The sequence below is a fragment of the Otolemur garnettii genome, unplaced genomic scaffold, assembly GCF_000181295.1.
Source record: "Otolemur garnettii isolate 467f Iridium unplaced genomic scaffold, OtoGar3 scaffold00087, whole genome shotgun sequence".
Lineage (NCBI taxonomy): Eukaryota > Metazoa > Chordata > Mammalia > Primates > Galagidae > Otolemur > Otolemur garnettii.
This window is the reverse complement of record NW_003852482.1, coordinates 4,509,652-4,534,642: the sequence shown is the minus strand read 5'-3', so window position 1 is coordinate 4,534,642 and position 24,991 is coordinate 4,509,652. Positions and strand designations below refer to the sequence as shown.

Here is a 24,991-nt window from a genome sequence, read left to right as displayed (position 1 = left end):
CTTAAACTGCTGAGCTTAAGCAAGCCATCTGCCTCTGGCTGCTAGAGTACTGGGATTATAAGTGCAAGCCACCTTGCTCAGCCTAATTTAACTATTTTTATGAGTAGAATTAAGTGGCATTAATTCCATTCTTTGTTATGCAACCATCACCACTATTTCCAAAATGCTTTCATTACCTCAAACAGAAACTCTGCAACCATTAAACAATAACTCATCTCCATACCTCCCTGCCACTGATAACTTCTATTCTACTGTTTCCATGAATTTTCCTATTCAAAATGTTTCTTTTTTTTTTTTTTTTTTTTTTTGAGACGGAGCCTCAAGCTATCCCCCTGGGTAGAGTGCCGTGGCATCACACTCACAACAACCTCCAACTCCTGGGCTCAAGCGAGTCTCCTGCCTCAGCCTCCCAAGTAGCTGGGACCACAGGCGCCTGCCACAGCGCCCGGCCATTTTTGGGTTGCAGCCATCATTGTTGTTTGGCGGGTCCGGGCTGGGGATTTGAACCCGCCACCTTAGGTGTATGTGGCTGGCACCCTAGCCGCTTGAGCCACAGGCGCCGAGCCACAAAATGTTTCTTATAAGTAGAATTAAACATTTCCAAGGTTCATGCCTGTTGCCACATGGATCAGCTCCCCACCCCTTTCTATGGCTGAATGAATGCATGTTGCTGGCGTGCAGTGGTGCAGAGTCCTTTTTACTGTGAAATTGGTAGTAGTGTTTTCACTTTCATTTCAAATTTTAGTAATATGATTCTCTTCTTTTTTTCTCTTTTTGACCTTGGCTAAAGGTTTGTCGATTTTGTCGATCATTTTAAAGAACCCATTTTTGGTTTTCCTGACTTTATCGCTTTTCTATTCTGTCATTTATCTCTGCTACAATCTTTATCATTGCCTTCCGTTACCTTTTGGTTTAGTTTGCTCTTTTTCTAGTTCCTCAAGTTGTACAGCTGTTGATTTGAGATCTTTCTGCTTTTTGAACGTAAGTGTTGGCAGCTATAAATATCTGAGACTGCTTTTATTTATTTATTTTTGAGACAGAATCTCAAGCTGTCGCCCTGGGTAGAGTGCTCTGGCGTCACAGCTCACAGCAACCTCAAACTGTTGGGCTTCAGTGATCCTCTTGCCTCAGCCTCCCGAGTAGCTGGGACTACAGCCACCTGCTGCAAGGCCTGGCTATTTTTCAGTTATAGTTTTCATTGCTGTTTGGCAGGCTGGGGCTGGGTTCAAACCCTCCAGCTCTGGGTATGTGGGTGGTGCCCCAGCCGCTGAGCTACAAGCACGGAGCCCGAGGCTGCTTTTAGTCTCACTGTCCGCTGCTGCGTTTTGGTTTGCTGTGCTTCAGTTTTCATTTCTCAAGGTATCCTCTAATTTCCCCTGTGACTTCCTTTTTGATGCATTGAGAGTGTGTCAAGCACATTGAGTTCTTCTGCTGTTGATTTCTGGTTTCATTCCCTTATAGTTGGAGATACTTTGTATTTTAATCTGTTAAGATTTATTGAGACTTGGTTTATGGCCTAACACATGGTGTATGTATCCTGGAGAACGTTCTGTGTATGCTGCTGTGGCTGGTTTCAGTGTCCAAGTCCTCTACTTCCTTTTGGACCTTGTTTGGTTGTTCTATCCGTCCTTGGAAATGAGGTAGTAACATCTCTGTATAATTCTTCAATTATGTTGATGCTTGCTTTACATATTTTGAAGTTATTAGGCATGTCTGTGTTTAGTTGTATCTTCTTGATAAATTAAAATTTATGAATATATAGTATCTTGTTACCTCTTTGACTTAAAATCTATTTTGTCTGATAAACATTATTAAAACACATCATTTTCATGGAATAATTTTTTCCAACATTTTACTTTCAACTTTTCCCTATCTTTGTATTAAAAATGAGTCAGGCTGGAAACAGTGGCTCCTGCCTGTAATCCTAGCACTCTGGGAGGCCGAAGCAGGAGATCACTTGAGTGAGCTCAGGAGTTTGGGACCAGCCCAAGCAGAGCGAGATCTCGTTTATACTAAAAGTACAAAAACTAGCCGGGCATCCTGGCAGGTGGCTATAGTCCCAGCTACTTGGGAGGCTGAGGCAGGAGGCTGGCTTGAGCCCAGGAGATTAAGGTTGCTGTGAGCTATGATGCAACTGTACTCCGGCCTGGGCAAGAGAGTGAGATCGTCTCAAAAAAAAAAAAAAAAAAAAAAAAGGCTTAGTGCCTGTAGCACAGTGGTTATGGCACCAGCCACATACACGGAGGCTGACGGGGTCAAACCTGGCCTGGGCCAGCTAAACAACGACAACTGCAACAAAAAATAGCCAGGTATTGTGGTAGGTGCCTGTAGTCCCTGTTACTTGGGAGGCTGAGGCAAGAGAATTGCTTAAACCCAAGAGTTTGAGGTTGCTGTGAGCTGTGATGCCATGGCACTCAGGTTGACATACTGAGACTTTGTCTCAAAAAGAAAAAAAGACACCCAAGTATCAGATGATGTTGCTGTACCCTGTGAAAGCACCTTCACAAGAGTTCTGAGGGACTTCCTCAGTGCTTTAGCCAGTCTAATGGCACTGAAATGAACATGTGCCCTGTGGAAGGGGGACTTGTCTGCTTCCTCAGTGTGCCCGAGGATGGTGGCTAGCACTCACTCCCTTCTGCACTCCCGATTATCCTGCAAGATTCCTCACTTGAACATGGGATGTGAAAATCAAAGAACCACAATGACCCGGTTGTAGTAGAAACAGAATTTAATATAATATTCAAGTCTAGCATTTTCTATTTACAACAAATAAATATTGCCCCTCCCCAATCAGTAAACATTTTTTTCTTTTTTCATTTTATACAAATATTCAATCGCCCTCCTACCCCAACCCTCCTTCCCCAGTAACCCCCGTCTCGCGTGGTCTTGTAAAGCCCAGGATGCAGCGGGGATGGCACTTGCAGTGGCAGGAGATTCAACATCGAGGGGATTCAGCCGGAGCTGTCCTCACTCACTGGGTGAAGAGCGTGGTCCATGAAGAGGGCTGCTCTCTCCTCTCTGGGGGAGGGCTGGGGTGAGTGTGGGAGCAGCCCCTCACTCTCAGCTGGCCCTGATGATGGAATCTTTGGTGCAGCCTGAGAAAGGCTAGAGTGGTGGGAGGAGAGCCCGGGACCCAGCAGAGGTCACGGGCCAGTGCCCGAGGGCACAAGGAGAGAACTGCAGTGGTCAGACCCGGAGGGTAAGTGGGTGCTCTGGGGTGCCTGTGGCACAGGTGGCAGTGACCTGCACCTGGAAGGTGTCAGGGAAGTGTACAGAGGCAGTGCCCGGGGCAGGGATCATGGTACCAGGGCACTGGGCCAGTCGGCACCACTCCTTGGCAACAGTCAGCTAGTCCTCTGGTTCCAGAGAGCAGAAGGCACCTAAGGCAGAGAGGGGTCCACGGGAGGCCAGGTCAGCCTGATAGTGGCAGGCGTCAATCCCAGCAGCAGGTGGGGTTCAGGATGAAGGTGGAATCCAGGGGTGCCCTGGGCTGGCGGGTGGGCGGAAGGTGCCCAGCTGGCCTGGGCCGCTCTAGTCTATAAATTCTTAGCTCCCGGCCAGCCAGACCCCAGGGGAGATGCCCTCAGAAGATGCCCTTGGCAATCTTGAGTCCTTTCTGCTTCATGCGAGGGAGAGTTGAGCTGGCTCCATGCTTGACCTTTGCCCCTTTGGTGAAGGTCCGCTTCTTCAAGACAAAGTTATAGTTGGCAGCAGAGTTCATGGCGTAGAACACGTTGGCGTTTTCAGGGATCTTCAGCTCTGGTGAGGGAGGGGTAAGGGTGGTCAGTGCTGTCCCAGGGGACCCACAGGCCACTCCCACCACCTGAGAGCCCCTGTGAGGACAGATGCTGCTGAGGACCCGATAAGACCTGAGGACTCTTGTTTAAAAAGGACTCTGACTCCAGAGCTCTCCACTTGGTCTGAAGCTGGGTGTGGGTCATCCTACGCTGCCCACACTGCTGTCCAGCTGGAACAGGCTTTCTAGAGCCTAGACTGCCTCCCCTCAGTCCTGCCCTACTCAGGCCAGGCCTGCTGTGTTGGCTCCAACGCGGCCTGCACACCTCGTGGGGACTGGGCATCTGGCAAGCAGGTCCTCCTGGCACCTGCTTCCCACCAGCCTCCTCTGGCCTTGAGCCTGCTGGGCAGTGATGCTGGACTGTTGCTGTGCACTGTATGGCCCTCATTCCTTAACCTCTCTAGGCCTTAGTCCTCCTCTTCTGTAAGACAGGGTCCCATCTACTTTGTCCACCTAACCAAACTGGTATAGGACGCTGCAGGAGGACTTAAAATACAAATTCTAAGGAGGTAAGAGTCACTGCTAACTGTCTGGGCCAATGGCCGGGAGTGGTGTTCAGTCTGTTGGAAAGAATGGAGAGGACAACGCCCGCAGTTCAGTGAGTAGGGTGCTGGCCACATACACCCAGGCTGGCGGGTTCAAACCCAGCCGGGGCTAGCTAAATAGTAACAACCGCAGCAAAAAAATAGCTGGGTGTTGTGGCAGGTGCCTGTAGTCCCTGCTACTTGGGAGGCTGAGCCCAAGAATTTGAGGTTGCTGTGAGCTGTGACGCTACAGCACCTTACTGAGGGCAAGATAGTGAGACTCTGTCTCAAAAAAAAAATGCAGAGTGACGGCAATGTCATAGTTAACTGTTACGGTGTACATGTGTACCTTGTGCTTCTCTGTTACGTGTACAGGACTGAGCCACTGGCTAATTTATCTCCATCTTGGGGATGAGAAAACAGGCACAGAGGACATCTGAGCCTCCGAGCCTAGGACATCTGCTGAGCACGCCCTCCCTCCGGGATGCCTTCCTGTTCCCTGGGTCTAGAATACTGAGCTGGCTTCCTCGCAGGCTCTGCTTTGTTCTCAGCATCACACACTCATGGTTTTCACATTTGATGCTTCAGTCCACGGTGGTTGCAATTCTTTCCAAAGCACATTTTTGCTATCTTAGCCAGAAAAATGTACTTTCCCTTCTGCCATCTGGCCACCCGGCCCCAATGATGCCTTCTCTTTCTGCTCCTTACTGATGTTAGCTTGTGTGTGTGTGTGTGTGAGAGAGAGAGAGAGAGAGAGAGAGAGAGTGTCCATCTGTTGCCCAGGTTGGAGTGCAGTGATGCAAAGCTCTTGGGCTTACGTGATCCTACTGCCTCAGCCTCCCTTGTAGCTGAGGCTATAGGTATGCTCCATCGGCTATAGGTATGTATCATCACACCTGACTAATTTTTTTGCAGAGATAGGGTGTCACTATGGTGCCCAGGTTGGGCATGATGTTATCTTTGAACTGCTTGTTCATGCCCAGGGAAGGGCATACCCAGGGAGGTCCAGCAGTCACTGGGGCAGTGGGGTGACACCAGAGCCACTCAGGGCTTCTCTGTCACAGGGTCCACCTGCCCCTGCAGGTAGGCTTTCTGGGGCCAGGGCTGCAGAGTGTCGGTGACACCCCTCCCTGTCAGGTTCACCTGCCTGTCAGGTTCCCCAACTTACTCCGATCATCTGAAATAATCTGCACCAGCTCGTAGTCTTCTGGCTCATCCTCATCCAGGTTGTGTTTGTCCATGGCCTTGCGGATCACAGCTGGAGCCTTATCTTGGCTGGTCACCTGGATTGGGGCGGGAATAGGCCATCAGTGGTCAAGGACTCTCTGGAGATGCCCCGGCACTGAGCACAGAGCATCACAGCCTCTGGCTGGGTGCTGGGTCCAGGACCTCTTCGCCACCTTCCCATGCTCCCTGAGAGAGGCTTCTACAAAATGAGAAGGGGCCTCTCCCAAGGGGTTCCTACAAGAGCCTGCTGTCCCCTCCCACACCACCTTGGGAAGCCGCTCGCCCCCAGGGGCAGGGTAACAGCCCCAGTGAGCCTAGGGGACAGATAGGGACTGGTCTGTGTCGGGGTGGGGGGGGAGTGGCTGGGTGCCCCCTGGTGGTCAGTACAGATTGGACCCCTAGTTGCTTCAGCCTTGAGGATAAGAACACACATGGGACTTAGACCTGGGGTCAGAGGTGACAGGTTAATGACAATGATGCTAGCTTCTGGCAGTGTGAGGCTCAGAATAGGGTCTTGTGTGACAGGGCACCGGACCTAGTGAGTATGTGGGAGGGGTCACAAGTGGCTCACCTACAGTAGGAGACCTGGAGGATGGGGAGACCCCCACCCAACACCCACCCACACTATAATCCTCACTGGCTCCATCTCCAAATTCTGGGCAGATACCAGTCCTACTGGTCACCTCTAGGCTTCCAGCCTGCTGCAGACACTGCTCTTGGGGCTGGGATGGCTCCAGCAGCCTCCTAACCACCCTCTCTGCATCTCTGGCACCAGCTCGTCCCCCTCAGAGAAGCCACCTCTGATCTCCCCTGCAGTGGCTCCCGTCTCCCTCTGTGCGAAGGTCAAGGTCCTCACAGTGGCCACGCAGCCAGCCAGCCCAGGCCCCAGACTTGTCCCTGAACTCATCACCCTGCCACTCCTTCACCGCCTGGGCATGGGTACCACTACTCCCTCCCTCCCTGCTGACCGCCATCTCTTTCATTTCTGCATCTGGTGGCATTTGTCCTTCCCACCCACTGTAAGGTCAAGCTCAGCAGGGTGAGGATGGCGCGGTGCCCTCCTGCTTACCAGGATGCTCTTGTACATGTTGCCGTTGTCCACATCCAGGCTGACACGGATAATGCAGCAGTCGCCCACCTGCTGGTTGTAGAGTGGCAGTGAGGAGCCGTAGCCGCACACCCCAGAGACGGAGCGCTTGTGGGTGCGTGTGGTGGCCACGGGTGTGGTGGAGGCCGAAGAGGACGAGGTGCTGCTGGAGGCGGAGCTGATGCCTGAGGTCTCCGGGGACGACTGGGAGGTTGACTCCCAAAACTGTGGGGGACGGCGAGTCAACAGAGGCCTGGCCCCGCAGGGCCCCTGAGGCCAGCAGCCAGCTCAGGGGGCTCCTAGAAGCTGAGTTCAGGAGCCGAGGCTTCTTAGGTGGTGTTGTGTGGGGATTTGGCACTGGGCTGAGGAAGGGTGTCGGGAGGAAGGGTGGGCAGTCACCTTCTTTTCCTGGCCGTCAGGGGACTCTGGGACAAAGCTCATGTTGATCTCCTCCACGTCGGAGCTGGAGGAGCCGGCCGAGTGCACGCTGAGCGCATCGGCAAGGTCTCCGCTGCTGAGGTAGGGGCCACACCTGAGCTGGTCACAGGACTTGGAGTGGGAGCTGCCGCTGGTACTGAGCTCTGTGCTGGGCACCTGGCGGCTGGATGAAGGGCCTGCTTACTGGAGAGGCCTCTCCAAGGATACCCCACCTCTATGCTCTGTGCTCAATGCACTGTGACGAATGCTTGCTTGGTCCCAAGACCTTCTTTGCTCCAAACAAGAGATAACTCAGTATCACCCCATTTCACAGTGATAAGGGAGAAACCAAGGCCCTGAGAGGTGAGGGATGCACCCCCCTTACAAGGCTGGTCAGCAGTGGAGTGGGACCCCAGGGCCAGCCTGCCTAACCCACTGAACCTGTGATTAGCCCTGCAGCTTCTGAGCTCAAGGCAGTTGCCCACCCACCCCAGCCAGGGGCTTACTCGCTCCACCGTTTGACAATGGCCGCATTCTTCTTGGTCTTAAGGGTATTGCTGGCTGACTCGGACGGGGGCTCTAGCTCACACGACAGGTTGTAGCTGCAGGCAGAGGGCAGCTGTGTCTACCAGGAGCCATGCTCTGCTCCTCCCAGCACCTGCCCAGAAGCCGGTGTCTGGGTGCCCCGGCTGACCATGCATGGCTGCAAGCTCTTTGGAGCTGCCCGCCCCAATCCCTGCCATCCCAGTCCCTGCCGCCGCCCCACCTCTCAGCCTCGCTCAGCCGCGCCACAGCCCGGAACCAGGCCCGGAAGTGCTCATCAGGTGTGATGCTGTAGTTGTTGCAGGCTGACTGCAGCAGCTTGATCTGGGCGATCACTTCAAACTCCTGGGACCAGAGAGGACAGGATGGTGACAGGGCCAGGACAGGGTGCCGGGCAGGGCAGGGCCGGTCTCGGGATCTGTACTCAGGCAGCACTGGGATCCCCATTCCTCTCATCGGGGCCTTCTTAGAGCTGGGTTCCAACAGTCACTCCCCGGGAAGAGTCCTAGATGCCAACCTCCTAAGCTTGCCTTCCCCTTCTCTCTGTATCCTAACGGCCCCATAAACCTAAGAGGGAGGGATGGAGCTGAGCGCCCTGCCCAGGTGGGTCTGACTCCCACCCATACCCACAGCGAGGGCTAGAGAGCTGCTTACCTTCCTCCTCTTCTCGAAGTTGATCAGTCTCCCCTGGAAGGTAGACAGCCAGCACCCATCAGAAAGCGGCCCTGACTTTCCCCCTTTCCCCTTCTCACTGCACTACGAGGAGCGCTGCCGGGGGCAGGGTGCATGCACTCCTGGGCCTAGGGTAGGACCTGGGCCAGAGGGTCAGGGACCTTGTGGCCAAACCCTCTCTGAAGATGGAGAGACTGAGGCTTCAGGCAGGAAGGCCCTATTTCCTCCGCTGCCTGAGCACCCTCCTGCTCATGGCCTGGGGCTGTGTCCCACTAGCCAAACCCTCTTGCTCTCTGCTCAGGCAGCTCTGGGCGTCACCAGCACATGGGGTTCAGTAAGTACTTCCTACCCCCGGCCCCTAGGCTCACTCACATACAGATAGTCCTTCATGGCAGTGTCCAGCATCACCAGGTCAGTGAGGAATGTGCCCAGGTAGGGAACAGTGCCCTGGATGACACCCTGTAGAACAGTGGGGAAAGACACCTGAGTTCCAAGCCCCCTCCCTTGGAAGCTTCCCAGCCTCAGACCACAGCCCCCACCCCTCCATCAGAGCAGCCTAGGGACCTTCACCCTGGTCCCTGAGGCCCCATCTGGCCTCCATGGTTCCCCGACTCCCACAAGCTGCTTCCCAGTCTGGCTCTGGGATGAAGGGCCTGCTACACCCTGAGCCAGCTTATCAGGGCCCTGCCTGGGGGTTGCCATTGGTGCCCTAGGACACAGCGTAGTCAGGGCAATCCTGCCAGGGGTGGAGGCCTCATGGGGTATGCCAAGCATGGTGGCAGGGAGGAAAGGGCTAGGGGTCTCTTCCCTTGACTCCCAGGCCAGACTTTGCCCCTCCCTGGCCTCAGGCACACTCACCGTCTCCTTTGGCCGCTTCTGGGCTCTCTTAGGGTTCATCTCCAGGGTGGCAAACTTGGAGGTCCCCTCCTGCCAGGGTGAGGATGGGGTCAGTGAAGCCTTCCTCCCCTCAGCCCTCACGCCTGCACACCCTGACCTCAGGTCCATCAGCGCCTGCCTCACCAGGGCTCTGTTCTGGGGGTCTCATTAGGGCTGTAGCTCTGCCCTCACCCCTGTGCAGCAGAGTGCTGTACAAAGCGCAGGCACCTTCCTTTTCTCCCTTGAACCTTATCCCTTCTGCCAGGTCAGCACCCAGGGTCATCTGTCCTCCATTTGTCAGATGAGAAAACTGAGGCCCAGAGAGGGCAGAGACTTGTCTAGGGTCCCATGGGGTATCAAAGGGGTTGGGGGTCCTCCCTCCTGGCCAGAGACCCTGCCCCAGCTACCCCCATTCCCTACCCCTATTGGCCACTGACCAGGGTCTGGTGCTCTGGCCTCTCAATTTGTGCCAGGGCCCTGGCCAGGCTGAGCCATGGAGTGAGAGTGACCAGCAGCCTCCGCAGCCCAAAATGGGCTCATGGCCAAGCTGCAGGACTCCTAGCCCCACTTAGCCCCTGAGCTGCACTCCTGCAGGGAGCTGTATTTTTCCACACTGGAGGGGCAGTGGGTGGTATCCCTTTGCTCCCTCTTTCATGTGGAAGCTTCTGAGGTCAGGTCACCATGAATTCATTAGTGCCTGATATTTCCCTCAAGCTACCTGAGACATCTGTAGTGGTGAAGGAGGCACCATGGTGAGGGCCCTACAGGGTCCTCTGTGCCTGGTCAGCGTCTGCTCTACGGGCAGGGGAGGCATCGAGTGTCCCCACACCTATCTCCCAGGCCCAGCCCTTCCCCTTGGGTGTACAGTGTGGACAGAGCAGCCCCTGGAGCCTGACTTCCCAGGGACAGGCTGTGGGGGGTGGGGAGGGAAGATGGGTCCCCTTCTAGCCATCCCACAGGCTGGATGGTGCTGACATCCCAGCAGGAAGGGAACCGGGTCCCACTGGCCCTCCAGCTCACCTGCCTCTCCTGGAACTCTGGCCACCCAACAGTGCCCCCCTCCGGCCCATGGCCCAAACAGACACCCCCTCCTCTTTGTCCAGATAAGGAAGGCCTGGAACCTTTCAGAGAAACCCACAGTGAGACACTCAACGCTGCCCGCCCAGCTTCTACCCGTCCCCTGCCCACCTTAATGAGCAGCTCTCTGCTCAGTGAGTAGTTGTTGTCATCTGAGAAAATCTCTGACAGCTTCTGAAATATCCGGAAGCTGTCCCTGCGGGAAGGGCAAAGGAGAAAGTTGGGAATGGGGGAGGGGTGTGAGTGCTAAGAACACAAAGACCCAAAACAGGCCTGGATGATTGGCTTTCAAACAGGTTCCATGGGTGAGGGAGAGGCCTTCACGTTCACGTAACAGGGCCCCATTCCCATCCCTACTGAGAGGCTCTTTTTCCCCAGCGTTGATTATAACTGGGCAAAGAGTTCTGCAGCTATTGACATACCAGAAAATCTATGGTGTGGCTCAAGCCAGGGTCTAACACATGAGGCAGAATAGGCCCCGGAGGGTCCTTGCACTTGGGGCTGGTGGTCTCCCACCAGCCTCAAGCCCACTGAGGGGCGATGCCAGTGGTGGGAGGCCCCTGGGCTGTCTGGAGCCCTGTGGTGAGAGCTGTGCCCACCTGGAAACCTCCTCCCACGTCTTCTTCAGTCGGTGGATGGAGTTGCTCTGCAGAGCAGAGAGGATGGCATAGAGGGAGGAGAAGTTCTTGAGGACCCGGCACTCCTGGCAGGGGAAGAGAAGCAGCTGTAGCCTCCCTTGGCTACTCTCCCCCCTCCAGGTCAGACGGACCCCCTGGAAGCCCCGCCCACCACAGGGCATGCCTGGGACCCAGGAGGTTGTAGAGGGGACGGTTTTATCTCAACCCAAGGGAAGAACATGAAGAGGATGTGGCTTCCAGATGGTGGGAGATAAGAGTCAAGGCCAGTGTGGCCCTGGGAAGGAGGAGCCTTGGACTATAGACACATCCCAAGGGCAGACACGGGGTTGCTGGGTCCCTCCTGCAGCATACCCTGGCCACCTCAATCCAGTGTTCCACCACCCTGGCCCTGTCTGAGGCCTTCATACTTCGGTCCCCGAGGCAGGTGGTAATGACGCAGTTGGCTACATTGTTGAACTGGGTGACAGTGGCACGGATGGTGGGTGCCAGGTGCTCTTTGCCCTTCTTATCCCGCTGGGACCAGATGGAGCCAAGGCAATGGTAGGGCACCACCTTCTTGAACAGCTCCTAGGGAGGAGGGTAAGTGTCACTGGCCCTGCTGCAGTGGGCTGGGTGGTACTCAGGAAGTTGAGGACATGGCTTGAACCCTGTGGGGGTCTCCGGGGTGTGCCCCCTGTCCATGAAGGGTGCCCAGCACATGAGTGACCTAGGACAAAATGCTGGTGGGAATGAGAGGTGGCATTCCCCTGCCTATCCTCACCAAGCCCCAACACTGAGAGGTGACTGACATCTGCATGTAGCAGGTGGCACCTCCTGCCCTGCCCTGCGTCTCAGGCCTGTGTCCCCATCCAGATGCACATTTGCTGCATGTGCAATGACTAGGACCTCTGCCTGGTGTCTGCCATGGGCTCCAGTACACACCTGAGCCTAGTGAGTGCTGAGGCTGGTGAGGCCTCCTGAGCACATGGGGCTGACCCTGGGGCCTGGGTGCCTCAGTAAGCCCCTGCCACCCCCCACCAGACAGGCTGCCAAGTTTCCTGTCTGTTCTCTGTGAATCTCCACAGTCGTGCTGTGGAGGACAGAGAGGAGCTGGGGCTTCATGGTCACTGGTTTGTAGTGCTGGAGCTGGGATTTGAAGCAGAATTCTGGTTTAAGACCAGGGAATGGCAAGTGTGGGCAGCACACCAAAGGAAGGCCCACCCTGCCCTGCCCTGCTGAGCTGCTCACCGCGTCCATCAGTGTAAACTGCTCGGCCACCAGGTCAGGAGGGAACACCAAGAGGCGAGGCTTCTCCTCATTCAGCCCGTTCTCTGTGACCACAGGTGGAGGCCAGGCAGGCTCTAATGACGGTGCTGGCACTGGATCTGGCTCAAGGGTCTGTGATAGAGCTGGCTCCAGCTCTGGGGCGGGCATGAGAGCTGACACCAGAACTGGCTCTAGCTCGAGAGGGGGTGCCAGAGCTTCCTCCAGCTCTGGGGCTGGCTCTGGTTCCGGACTGTGTGCTACAGCTGGCGTCGGAGCTGGCTCCAGCTCCAGGGCTGGTTTTAGAGCTGGCACTGATGACAGAGCTGCCAGAGGAGGAAAGTTCATCAACACGGAAGCCTTTCCTAAAGACACAGAGCACACCCCATCTGCACAGAGCCCACACCGGGACACCTTCCCTGCTGTGGCCCAGGTCCAAGTAGGCCGAGGCTCCTCTGTGCTAGCCTAGCTAGGGCCCCTGGAGCCTTGTCCCTGCGTGGCCAGCACCAAACCCTTGTCACGTGCTCTTAGGCCCCTGCCCTGTCTTCCTTACCCTCAGTTTCTGCCTCAAGGGGCTCTGCATGCTCCAGCTGGGCCAGAAGGAGGTGAGCACGGCGCTCCAGGTCTGAGCCGGGCATGTTGAGCTGTACATAGGCCACTAGCTGCTTGAGGCAAGGAAAGTCTGGGGGCTGAAAGAAGTCCTCCGAGTACTGGTCCAGCCAGGTGCCCAGGATGGAGGAGATGGCACTGGGGGCAGGTAGGCAGTAGCAGTGTCAGAGGCCTGGCCTCCCCTCCCCCAGACCACCCACAGCTCCCAAGCAGGGTCGCTCCATATAAAGGCCACCACCACCCCAGCCCAAGCCCTCTTGGCTGTTCTTAGAGGGGCTGCAAAGAGTCTCCAGCAGAGGGAGCCATCACTCAGTGGTGTGACCACATCTTCCCTCCCAGAAGGCTACATACTCCTCTTCCGGTCTCCCGGGTCCCTCCCCACTGGAATATAAACTCCGTGAGGGACCTGCCCTCCTGCAGGTCCCTGGGGGCATTTCAACCTGCAGCCATCTTCTGTAAGCTATGCCTAGGTCATCTTTCCAAAGGGTGGAATGTGGCCTGCCCCCAAGACTGAGTCCCTTCAAGCACCGCTGGACAGGTGTGCCTGGAGCTGGGGCACATGGGCAGATCAGCAGTGATGGGACCATAGTGCCTGCGGTCTAAGCCTTCGGACAGGTGTGCCTGGAGCTGGGGCACGTGGGCCAGCCCAGCAGTGATGGGACCATGGTGCCTGCAGTCTAAGCCTTCCCTCTCTCCCTAGGGCACAGAGGCCCTGCCCCAATCCCATTGTTTTCTTTCCTCCTGTTGGTAAAGCCCCAGACAGCCTTTTAGCAGGAACTACAAGACTTGTGGGAATCAGAGTTCTCGGCCCAGCCCAGCCCCACATGCCCACAACATGGAGACAGGAGCCTCCCTCCTGACCAGAGGCCCACTCACTTTTTAAGTTGGTCCTGGGGTCCACCGTCCTCGTGGGAGTAAGGGAGGATGCATCCGTATCTAGAGGGGGCCGTGAGGGCGTCACGTCTACCGTACCTGCTCATGATGCCTGGTGTTACTGTCTGACTCTCGAAGGAGAGTGGAAGCCCAGGAGGGCTGCAGTGTTTGCTTTTTTCAACAAATTGTGCTAAGGGTATAGGAAAGCGCCACACACGGTAGGCACTTCATAGGTGTTTGTTGAATAATGAGCCCACCCAACTCCTTCCCAGATGTCACGGCTTCCAGGCCCTCTAGACAGCAGTACTCTGCCACACATGAGGCTAGACTAGAGGCAGACAGTGTCTTCAAGGGGGAGGGTTAGCCACACGAGCTCCCAGCCCCAGGCAGCCCCCTCCCCAGGGCCAGGTGCAGGAAAACACTTTCCAGGGCTCACCCCACCCAGCCCTTATAGCTGTGCTGACAGGCTCTCTCAGCACCCACTCCTAACATGGACAAACTGAGGGTCAGGGAGGGGACCTGGTACTCCCAAGACCCACAGCCAGGGGGTGACACAGTCTCCAGGGTACTGTGCAGGAGTGGATGCTCACCTTTTGAACAGCAGGTCCAGCACCTGCTGGGTGGTGGTGAAAGCTCTGTAGGTGCACAGGAAGATGGTGACATAGGAGAGGTCACTGCCCTGGAAGGCGGGCACCAGGTGCTCCACAAGCTTCTCCAGTGTGCCTGCCTTCACAGTCCGCACCTTGCAGGTCTCGTAGAGGTTGAGGGCCGCCTCGTTCTCATACTGGGTGGGACAGAATGGGGACATACAGTTGGTGACAGCATCACAGATCTCTAGCAGGGTTTGAGGCCGGAGCTCAGAACGAACCCCCAACCTCTGACTGGCTTGTGACAAGAGGCAAGACATGAGTGTCTCTAGTGGGAAAAGCTTCTCTGCTTTAAAAGGAGAATTTGGGGCAGCAGCTGTGGTTCAGTGGATAGGGCACCAGCCCCATATACCGAGGGTGGCAGGTTCAAACCCGGCCCTGGGCAAACTGCAACAACAACAAATAGCCGGGCATTGTGGCAGGCACCTGTAGTCCCAGCTACTCGGGAGGCTAAGGCAAGAGAATAACCTAAGCCCAGGAGTTAGAGGTTACTGTGAGCCGTGACACCACCGCACTCTACAGAGGGCCACAAAGTGAGACTCTGTCTCTACAAAAAAACAAATAAATAAATAAAAGTAGAATTTGAAGTGCAGCAATGATTCAGGTCAGTGTGTTGGCTGAGGAATGAACGCTGCCCTGTATCCACAGCATTACCTGAGTGAGTCCCCAAACATCCCTATTCTAGGGATGAGGAAACAAGAACCTCATCTGTGAAGGTGGGAGGCACAGGCTGTCCCCACAGCACTGCTGGAATGGCCTCAGAAAGGATAGCAACAGGGCCCAGGGCAGTGAAGGGCTGAACTAAAGTGGTAGCTGGCCTCCCTGCAGGAGGATCAGTATCTAAGTCAGTCCTGGGAAGGTGTTTTGTGAGACAGACAGCAAGTTGCAGAGAAGAGCATGTTAGAGCCTGGGTCCCCCCCTTTTTTGGATAAAGACAGCCCTACTAGGCGACATGATAAATAAGGCTGAGAGAATGCGCAGGGACAGGCAGGCTGATGGCTGCATGTACACCTGGGACAGGACTTAAAAACAAAACCCACAGCAGACCATGAAACATACACGGCCCGCCATGGAGTGAGACTGTGGGAAAGTCTTTTCTGACACTCATGCACATGAAGAAACAGCGTCTTTGCAGCTGGCCAGGCCTGGCCTGGGCCATGGAGGTCAGGAATGAGGGCCCAGATCCTTCGGGAAAGCACTGTGAGCCCTAGGAAGAGCCCGGTGAAGTTGCCAGGACGGTGCTGGGGTGCCTGGCCTGTGGGAGCCCTGAGTTGCACTTACCCCGAGCCAGCGCTGGCCCTTGCTGGCTCCGTGGTGCAGCTGTACCCGGCGCAGGGAGATGGAGTAGACGACCCCGTTGATCAGCTCCTCGCCAATCTCCTGCGTGGAGCTCTGCAAAGACAGTGCCCAGCGGCCGGGTGGTTCATCAGGGGGCCTGCTACAGGGGGACACCCCTGGGCAACCTTCTGTTGTCTGGGTGAGGCATGGATGGGTGCCTGTATAGACCTCCAGCCTGGAGTAGAAGCAGACAGCAGCTAGAAGGCTTGGGCTTAACCTCAGGGAAGAAGGCTGCTGTCCCAGAACTGCCTTCCTCACCCAGCCAGCTGCCACCCTGGGGTGTTAATATGAATGCCCCACCCACCCCGGCTTCCAGGACCCCACTGACTTTCCTGCACAGGATGGCCTGCTTCTCAAGCCTCCCCTCCCAAGATGGATATTGTTATTCAGCCATTTCACAGATGGGTAAGTGGAGGCCCAACATCGCACTGCCCTCAGGTGATGGTTAGGAGTATGGCCAGGACCCTGAGGCTCTGGCAAAGTCAACTACATCTGGATGGCTACCCCTGCGAGAAGGCATTTCCTCTGGGGCCTAAGACCCAGGGCTGTGCTCATACTCAACCCCACTCTGCCCAGCCCTGGAGTCAGCATCACGGGTCTGGGGCATCCCTGACAGCCACATCAGAGGCCACTTCCTTCCCTTTCTGCTCATTCATGCCTCATGCCTGCTTGGGCAACAGAGGAGTTCCCAGTTCCCTGTCCATTGTCACATGAGGGAAGTGTGTGAATGGTGACAGTGCCAGTGTCCAGGCAGACGCTGGGTTCCACAGAACCCCAAGCCCACGGGGCCTTGTCTAGGACAGGAAGGGGTCATGTGGCTGCTATCCAGAGCCCTGAGCACAAAGAAAAGGTCCTTGTTTTAGGAGACAAGGACGGCCACGGCCAGGCAGGCTGGCCAGGGAGCTGCCAAAACCAAGGCCACTTAGCTGCAGCTGCCTAGGCCTCACAGCTCCCTTTCCCACCTGCCCTGCCAAGGGGAGGGGTGAGCATGCAGTGCTTAGGGGAGTCTGGGGGTAAAGATATAATCTACGAGGCTTTAGGGAGGCACAGGATCCCATCACCTGGGTAGTCAGTGCCCCAGACTGGCTATGCCTAGAGCTCAGGGAAAGTGCTAACTCAGACCTTTCCCTAAAACCTGGGCAGCAGCCAAGTGCTCAGCATGTGTGGGCTCCAGCTACCCTAAGGGGGATTCTAGGAGATCTTGGAGCCTTCCTCTGGAAGTCTACTTCCCCTGACCCGAGGTCGCCCTCCTACTCTGGGCTTTATACTAATAGGCCACGGACATCACCCTGGGCTCCCGGCCTGCTGCCTCCCTGCAGGGAGAACCAGCCCTATTCCTTGGAAGTTAGCAGGGTACCTGCAGGCACACCCACTTCCCTGGACAGTCCTGCCCTGGAGGTCAAGCCCTTCTACTGACAGAAAACTGAGACAGATGCTCACTCTCCTGCTTCACCCCTCTCCCCCATGCCTAGAAAATTGTCCCCGTGGCTTCAGAGGCCACAGTGACCAGGACTCCTAACCACCCTGGTTTCCTCAGGGGTCTGAGACTCCTTCCTACAAAGGCCAGTAGTTCAGGCTCAGCACCCATAGCACAGTGGTTACGGTGCCAGCCACATACATGGAGGCTGATGGGTTCGAATCTGGCCCGGACCAGCTACACAATGACAACTGCAACAACAACAAAATAGCTGGGCATTGTGGCGGGTGCCTGTAGTCCCAGCTACTTGGGATGCTAAGGCAAGAGAATCGATGGAGCCTAAGAGTTCGAGGTTGCTGTGAACTGTGATGCCACGGCACTCTACCAAGGGTGACATAGTGAGACTCTTATCTCAAAAAAAAAAAAGCCAGTAGTTCAGCTGCGAAGGGCCCTTCCCTCCCAATCTTGGGGAATTTAACCGTATCTGGACCAGCCAGGTGGCAGACAGTATTCTAAGCGCTCAAATCACCAGCAGCAGTTCCGAAGTCTCACACAGACCCCTCCTGCTACAGGACTGGACTTTAACCAGAAGGGTGGGCAGCTGAGCAAACGGCTCCCACCTGGGTTCCATCAGAGCTTGCTAGACAGTAATATTCCCCAGCCAGATCCATCTATAGGAGTGGCTAAGGTCAGATGGCCTTGGACACCGCTAAGCAGGTCCAAACGGCAGCTCACAACCCTGAGCCTCTGCTGGTGGCCCAGCAGCTGGCCTGGCCCTGTAGTATCATGTGATCCCTGTGCCCTGCCCCCACCCGGGGGCCCTAGGCTGCCAGCTGGGTGGTGGGGAGGGGTGCTGGCAGCACTCTACCAGCCACGCAGGCCTGGAGTGGCGGAATCACTACCCTGTCACACAGATAGGGGGATGCTCCAGCCTGTGGACGCTGACCCTGCTTTCTCTGGCTCCTTCCTAGCCTGGCAGCAGCAGGCATGATGCTGGATGTTAGGTGGTAGCTGAGCACAGGCACCATTTCATTTGTCTGCCCAGGGACTACAGAGACACATGCTCCACTGCTGGGGGCCCAGCAGTCAGCCCACAATCAGTCAGCCTCCCTTCCAGGGGCAGAGGAAGAAAGCAGCTAGAAGCCCTGGCATCTCCCCCTGGGATCCTCTGTGGCAGGAGGGGCAGGGCCTGGCCTCCTAGGCCACCCTCTGTTAGCACAGCAGACAGCCCACGTGGCAGCGCCAGGCCCCCCAGGGCTATGCAGACAGGGCTGGGAGCTGGTCTAGCAAACAGCTGATGTAGAGAAAACGGCTGCCCTGAGGGCAGGCGTCCAGGCGGCCACTCTGAGCAGACTGTTGGGAGAAAAGAATGCCACATGCTTGGCTGTGTCCTCAGGGGATGACACTCCTGTCCTCCCCCCAGCAGGCCTGCCCATGTCTCTGGGGCCATGGGGCCCAGTCCGCAGCTGTGCCTTGCAACTCTGGGGTCAGTGCACTAAGGATATACAGTATCCCTAGGGCCCCCACTCCTCATGTCCCTTGCACACAGCCTGGAGCCTTGAGGATGAGGCGGGGAAATGGCCTGGTGGCATCTGGTTAGGGTGTCACTTGATCAGCCTTCTCAGGGTGACAGGCCAGCAGGATGTCATGTCCCTGGCTGGCAGAGAGAAGAAGCTGCAGCCAAGCCCAGACATCCTCAAAGTAGAACGGGGGTCTCAGGTGCCAGTGCTAGCCCGGCCCCTCCCCAGAGGGCAGCCCACGCCAGCCCATGCCTGCCCACACCAGCAGCACCTCCTCCCTCCTCTTCACCCTTCTGGTCTGGCTCCTTGCACAGGCACATTTCCTCAGAAAGTATGACTAGGGGTCCCCAGCTCTGCAGTGGCTCTAGCTGCAGCCTGGCTCCTCCTCAGGAGCCCTGGCTGAGGGCTGAGGCAGAGGGAGGAGAGGCCCACGCTTGCACATGGAATACTCGATGTTTGTGTTCCCCTCTGCTGGGGCCTGCAGGGCACTCAGGTGGGAAGGGGTTGGCTCTCATGGCAGTCCTGTCATGTGCGTGAAATTACCCTTGAGGACCTCACTACACCCCTACTATCTGCTGTGCAGGTCCACTGAGTCACAAAGGTCACCCTGGCGCCCTTGGTGGCCACCTGCTGGCACCCTGCAGCTCCAGACACATGAAGGCCATCTCCAGGGCCCACCAGACCGTGGTGCACTGACTCCCACGAAGGGGGCAGGTTCTCAGCTCTGCTGAGCCCCTTGGCCTCAGTGAGCTTGTCTGTGTGCTGGGAAGATGGCAGCAGGCCTCCAGCAGGCAATGGTGGGGTCAGGCGAGAACACATGCGCTCAGCGACTGGCCCTGGGACTCAAGGGCGGTGTTGTGGGCCAGCACCTGACACATGCTGGCCTCAGGAGCTGGTGGTTGACACTGTCAGGAAGAGCCTCCAGGGAACCTCTGAGACCTGCCTGAGGCTTGCTGACCTGGAGGGCCACATTAAAGACAGGGTGGGTCACCCTAAAATCCGACAGGTGGTAGAGGTTTTCTAACTTTTTAGCTTTTTGCTTTAATGCAAAAGCTAAGACATGAATCAGAACAGAGAGGGTTGCTTGCTCTGTGCAGAATTCTGGGCTCCCAAAACAGTGTGAGTACCAAGGTTGCTGTGTACCCTACCCATGTACAGAGGTGGTAACAGAATCCCAGGGAAGACGGCAGGGAGACAGTGTCCAGGCCAGGCAAGAGCCCACATCTTCTCAGTCCATGTCCTGGCTGAACTCTTGGAGACCCTCCTGCCCACAGCCTGCCCCCAACTCTAGTGGGTGTCTTGTACCCTGGTCCCAAGAGCATGGACAGGGCCCAATAAGGTCTGTCCTGGGTGCGGGTGGATCATGCTGCTGGTCCCCAGGCATTGCAGTCTAGAGGTGGTCTTGCGGGTCTACACAAAGTACCTGGTTGCCATGGCAACCAGAGAGCTCCATGACCCCAGGAAGTGGTGTCTGGGGACTTGCCATTCCTTCTCTCTAGAAACCTTCCCTGTCAGAGGAGCCTGCTACTGGGAAGGGAAAAACTGCCTCGAGTGGGGGAGGGGAACCAGGCCCTCCAGGGCAGTCACAAGCTTCATCCACTCCTGGCCTTCTGTCTGTTCACAATCAGTTCCTGTCAGGCAAGCAGGCCACCCATGAGCCAGGCCTGGGAGGGATATGCCTGCTGGTGGCTGAGGAAGAAGGTGGCCTGGTCCCAAGGGGGTACAGGGTAGGGCAGGCTGAAGGCCCAGACTCAGTGCTGACACCGATGGCCATAGTACGCAGCATGTCTGGCAGCTCCTAGGTGCAGGCCCTTCCCACACTCACTACATTTAATGCTTGCAGCACCGCCTGCTGGGTATGTAAACACCAGGAACTTGCCCAGGTAAGAAGCAAGAGAGGGATTTGAACCCTGGCCTGTCTGGACACACCCCAGGCCTGGCTGCGGCCTCTGCCATGGGCACAGCCCCAAAGCAGAGTCCAGCCCGCACACAGAGGAGGGGTCAGAGACAGAGGAAAGACTTCTGTTGGCCTGGAGCGTTCATTGGAGGGAGTGACTGAAAGACGCCATGCACCTTGGGGTCAGCTCTAAAGACCACACCTGGGAAGTCCAGTGCTGATGGAGCAATGCCCTAGGATCCCAGGGCACAGGCACTTAGAAGGCTCAGGTCACTCTGGTACCTAGTCAAAAGAATATTAATGGTGGCAGTTGCTCCCTGTCCAGTTCTGGCACTGTGTTGGGAACCGTGCAAACTGCTTCTGAGACCTCCTCTGAGGTCTAACTTGGTCCTCCCCAGATCCCACAGGAAGGAACCGGCAGCACCAGCACATCCACTCTACACATGATGAAACCAAGGCTCAGAGAGCAGGAGCTGGTCTAGCCAGGGCTGTATCCTAGGGCAGCTCTCTTCCCTCCAGCCCGAGCTGTTTGCCCTTTGGTTCAATGGATGATATAGCTCACATGGACAATACGGCTCTGGGTGTGACTGTGGCATGGGCTGGAAAAGCCTCAGTGAGGAGACAAAAACACCAAGAACCTTCCCAACACCATCTTCTCCATGCTCCCTTGCCCTGCTCACTACAACCCTTAGGCTGTCATCCCACTCCCTCCCTGGCCCAAGGGCAGCCCAGGTGTGCAGGTGGGGAACTGTGTCTGCACAGAATTCACTTCTCCTGCCCAAGGCTGCAGGTGGAACTTCTACCTCTCCAGCCGCTTTGCTGGAGCTATGTGTCTGGGAACACAGTGTTTCTGGGCCTCAAAGGCTGGAGGCCTAACCATAGGACAGGATGGTCACAGCACGGTGGTACCATGCTGTGGGAGCTGTCTGGGCAGCCAGCCAGCAGCTCCTGGGAGCTAGTCCTCAACTGCCTGGACACAGCCTCCTGAAACAATCCCCATAGCCTCCTTCAGAGCCACCCCCTGATGGCCCATGATATATTTCCCTGACACCCTCTTTTTTCCTAGTTTTGAGACAGAGTCTCACATTTTTCCCCTCGATAGAGTGCTGTTCTGTCATAGCTCACAGCAACCTCAAACTCTTGGGCTTAAGTGATTCTCTTGCCTAAGCCTCCCAAGCAGCTGGGACTACAGGTGCCCAGTACAACGCCTGGCTATTTTTTTAGAGACAGGGTCTCACTCTAGGTGAGGCTGGTCTTGAACTCCTGAGGCCAGGCATTATAGACATGAACACTATGAACCCTGAACACTGGGTTGAAGATGGGACCCCAGCCCTGCCTACGGGCAGTTTAAAATCTCCCAGGGCTGTCACCCACTCCTGCTCTAGAGCCATCCCTGAGCTTTCTGGGAAACAGACCAGCATACCCAAGTGTTCCCAACCTAGAAAAGGAATAAGAAGCTAGTACCAGCCAGCCTGGACCCTCCCTCCTCTCCTCCAAGGTCATTCAAGGAGTAAAACAGGAGGGGAACCCTAGGGTCTTGGGGGCTGCCTCCTCTGGAGTCAGCTGGGAAGCCCTCCTGGAAGTTTACAGCACTGGAACACAGGCACGAACTTCGGCTAAGCATAGCTATTGCCCACGCCAAGGCCATGCAGGGATAGGCCCCTTAGGCCGTGCCTCTGGGCCTCTGGTGTCAAAGGCACTAATAAGCCCTGGGAGTTAAACATAAGACCTACTACACACACTTTGAGAAAGAGACCAGAGTAGGCAGAAGGCTGGAGGGAGAGTCTCCCCTGTGAACAGAGAAGCCTTCTTCACCCACACACTGCCCTCAGGCCTCAGTATACTGGTGCCTCTGCCACTGAACAGCTTGTGCAATCTCATTAACCTCTAGTGCCTCAGTAGTTCCAATTGTCAAATGGCTATGAATATCTGACCTCAAAAGGACATAACGTGTCACATAATGAAGGGCCCCCCATAACATGCTGGCTCCTATTAGCTAGGTCCAGATGTGGCCTTGTTTCCTCTGGGAAGTTGTCTGCTATGTGCTAAGGCCCAAAGCACTTTCCCTTTCCTCTGGACTAGAAGCATCCCTACCACCCCATCTAACCACAGGGCTTCTAGGCTGCCTGGTGGGCCTCTCAGTGGACTCTCCCCTATCTTTCTCTGACCCCTGATGGCTCCTGCACACAGCGAGTACCCCACAGAGAACACAGCCCAGGTTCACATCCTGGATGTGACCTGTCTTAGCTGTGTGGGTTTTTAGGTCAGGAACTTTACCTCTCTGACCCTCAGTTTCCTAGAAGGCAGGGTTGGCACCAACTCTGTAGGCTGGTCTAAGCCAGTAGAATGAAGAAGTGCTGTCCACAGCCAGTATGTGCTGTGGACTAGAAAACTCCTCTGGCCTGGCTGAAGTAATGGCCTGTCTGGAGACCAGGTGACCTCCAGAAAGCACAGAACTGCACAGGCCAAGCTGGGTCAATGGTGGCTTGGCTTAGAATGGAGATGATGAGCAGAGGCCCAGATGTTCAAGGACATCTGGCAGCCCAGAGAGGGAAGGACTGGCTGGAGGCTTGGTAGGGAAATAGGGATGGGGGAGGAAGGCAGAAACTGCCTGGTGGTTTCCAGGACAGGGACCAGAAGTGGGCTGTTTCAGCTCTGGCACGCTTCAGCCACCAGGAAGTCAGCCCAGGATGGGGCAGGGGTGTGTGTGTGTGTGTGGAGGGGGTGCTGGCAGGAGGGACAGGGACTTCCCCGCCCCCTCCCACAGGTCCTTGGTAAATGGTCATTGTGTTTGGTTTCCGGCAGTGGCCTCCTCTCCTGCCAGGACCCTGGTTTTCCTGCCCTAGCCAGAAGCTTCCCTTTTGATTTCTAAATAGTGGCCATAAGCTGGATCTCAGAGCTCCTTCCCAGCCCTCTGGCAGGGCTGGACCTCAGCTCTGCCCCTCTCCCTGGGCTCCTCGGGATGCAGATGGACAGAGATTGGAGAGAAGCGCTGCACCCCAGCCAGGAACCTGCATCGTCCCTGTGAGCTCTCTGCTGGGACCCTCCCAGCACACAAAGCTCGAGTTGCTGCCAGGCATAATGAAAGCCAGATGAGTGCTGGGCTGGTGTCAGGCCTCCCCCACCCCAGCCCCAGGGATCCTTCTCCAGCTGCCGATGAGGAACAGAGCCCCGGGTGGAAGAGGGCTGGGGGGACACTCCTGGTCCAGCCACCTGCCTCACCCAGGAGGAAACGGTCTCGGGCCTGGGGTTCCCCCATCAAGAGCTGGGGAGAGAAACACTTTTTATGCAGGCCCTAACTAGGTACTGAGACTTGAAGAGGCACAAGAGGCTGACAATTACCACACCAGTAATTACAACAAACCACGGCCGAAAGTGCTGAAGGGGCTAGAGGTGCTCCAAGGGGACCCTGAACAGCACAGGAGGCCAGGAACCTTCACTGCTAAGGCTTTGGCCCAGCCAGGGGCCTGACATGCCTGGGCCTCTGACCAGGCCCACACCCAGCGAGCAGGGAGAGGGTCCATCTCAGGGTCCCACCACCTCCATTGCGTGGAGTCAGGCGCAGTCAGATGGAAGGCAGAAGGCACTACTCAGTGACTCACGGCCCCTGCCCAGAGCACACAAGAAACAAGAGACCAAGCATCCCCGAGTCATCCCTGCCTTCATCTGTGACAGATACACTGCTTCCCCCTCTGAATCCTCCCAAACCCCTACAGATTCAGGGTGTCAGCAATGTCTCTAATCAAGCAGAAACAAGTCACACAGTCTTGTAAAGCCCTGTCCCCTTACCATCTGGACAACTGGCCCCACTGCCCTGTACCACCACTCCCACCCTCTCCTGAGCAGCCGTGATGTCTCCCTGGTCATCGGACCATTCTGCTCCAAGGGAGGTGTGCTGGAAGGCCCCTGGAGTTCCAATCACCTCTGAGGACTCTAGGATTTTGTTACCCTAAAGCACTTGTCCACACCCACACTGTAAAGTCCAACAGTGCCATGCAGGCCCTAGGCTGGCAACGGAGATGGGACCCAGGCTCCGCAGGGCACAGAGGACCGCAGGGAACACCGCTGGGCCTGCGGGAAAGGGTCTACCGTGTGGTGGGCTCAGGGAGGCAGAAGCTGGGACAGAACAGAGGGGAGCAAAAAAAAAACCCAGCTGTGGTCCTTAAACTATCGTATTTTGGGGGGGGGGGATTCCGGCCCACTGTGCTGGTTTGGAGCTGGAGCAAGGAGGGGGATTTCTGCGGAAGGACCCCCGTCCGAAGTGAAGTGGCCTGCCAACAGAGCGGCCCCCATCCAGAGCCTCAAGCCCGCCTAGCTCTGTCCGGCGTCGGGCCCGGGTGAGCCACCCCCGCTCACCCACCTCCAGGCGCGGCAGGTCGGGGTCGAGTTGCGTGAAGCTGTGCAGCACCACCGGGCAGCTGTCGGGTGCGCCCACCTCCAGGCGCACGGCGTCCCACACGCTGCGGCTCCTCCGAGACCCTGGGAAGAGCGGCTCGGCGCCGCCCGCAGGCCCAGCAGCCTCGGCCCACATGCGCTGCACCATGGACGGCTCGTGGGGGCCGGCCGGGCCGCAGGACCCGGGGCGGCGCAG

General features: G+C 56.5%; 1 protein-coding gene across 3 annotated transcripts; it reads right to left on the bottom strand.

The window, feature by feature from the left end:
- Positions 1-2,713: 2,713 nt before the first annotated feature.
- Positions 2,714-24,963, bottom strand: RALGDS (ral guanine nucleotide dissociation stimulator). 3 transcript variants are annotated; one of them, XM_003794866.3, is made up of 18 exons: positions 24,761-24,963; positions 15,510-15,620; positions 14,172-14,365; positions 13,585-13,680; positions 12,653-12,846; positions 12,085-12,425; positions 11,209-11,424; positions 10,819-10,922; positions 10,331-10,415; positions 9,125-9,193; positions 8,639-8,725; positions 8,249-8,281; positions 7,818-7,939; positions 7,558-7,653; positions 7,034-7,235; positions 6,617-6,859; positions 5,489-5,603; positions 2,714-3,759 (listed from the first exon to the last, which is right to left on the bottom strand). In XM_003794866.3, exons 1-18 carry the CDS (start codon positions 24,941-24,943, stop codon positions 3,584-3,586), a joined length of 2,667 nt encoding a protein of 888 aa, XP_003794914.1. In that variant the 5' UTR covers positions 24,944-24,963; the 3' UTR covers positions 2,714-3,583. The 3 variants fall into 3 exon arrangements, with proteins under 3 accessions (XP_003794914.1, XP_023371954.1, XP_003794917.1); XM_023516186.1 differs by having other exon boundaries at positions 6,617-6,685; XM_003794869.3 differs by having other exon boundaries at positions 13,585-13,644.
- Between the last annotated feature and the right edge of the window lie 28 nt (positions 24,964-24,991).

Bases quoted from the DNA above. Each gene is read 5' to 3' on its own strand.
- RALGDS (XM_003794866.3), bottom strand. From the start codon at position 24,943: ATGGTGCAGCGCATGTGGGCCGAGGCTGCTGGGCCTGCGGGCGGCGCC. The intron at 9,194-10,330 runs GTGGGCAGGGGA...TCACCCTGGCAG, and splicing joins GCAGAGAGCTGCTCATTAAG to GAGGGGACCTCCAAGTTTGC. The intron at 6,860-7,033 runs GTGACTGCCCAC...CGTCCCCCACAG, and splicing joins CTGACGGCCAGGAAAAGAAG to TTTTGGGAGTCAACCTCCCA.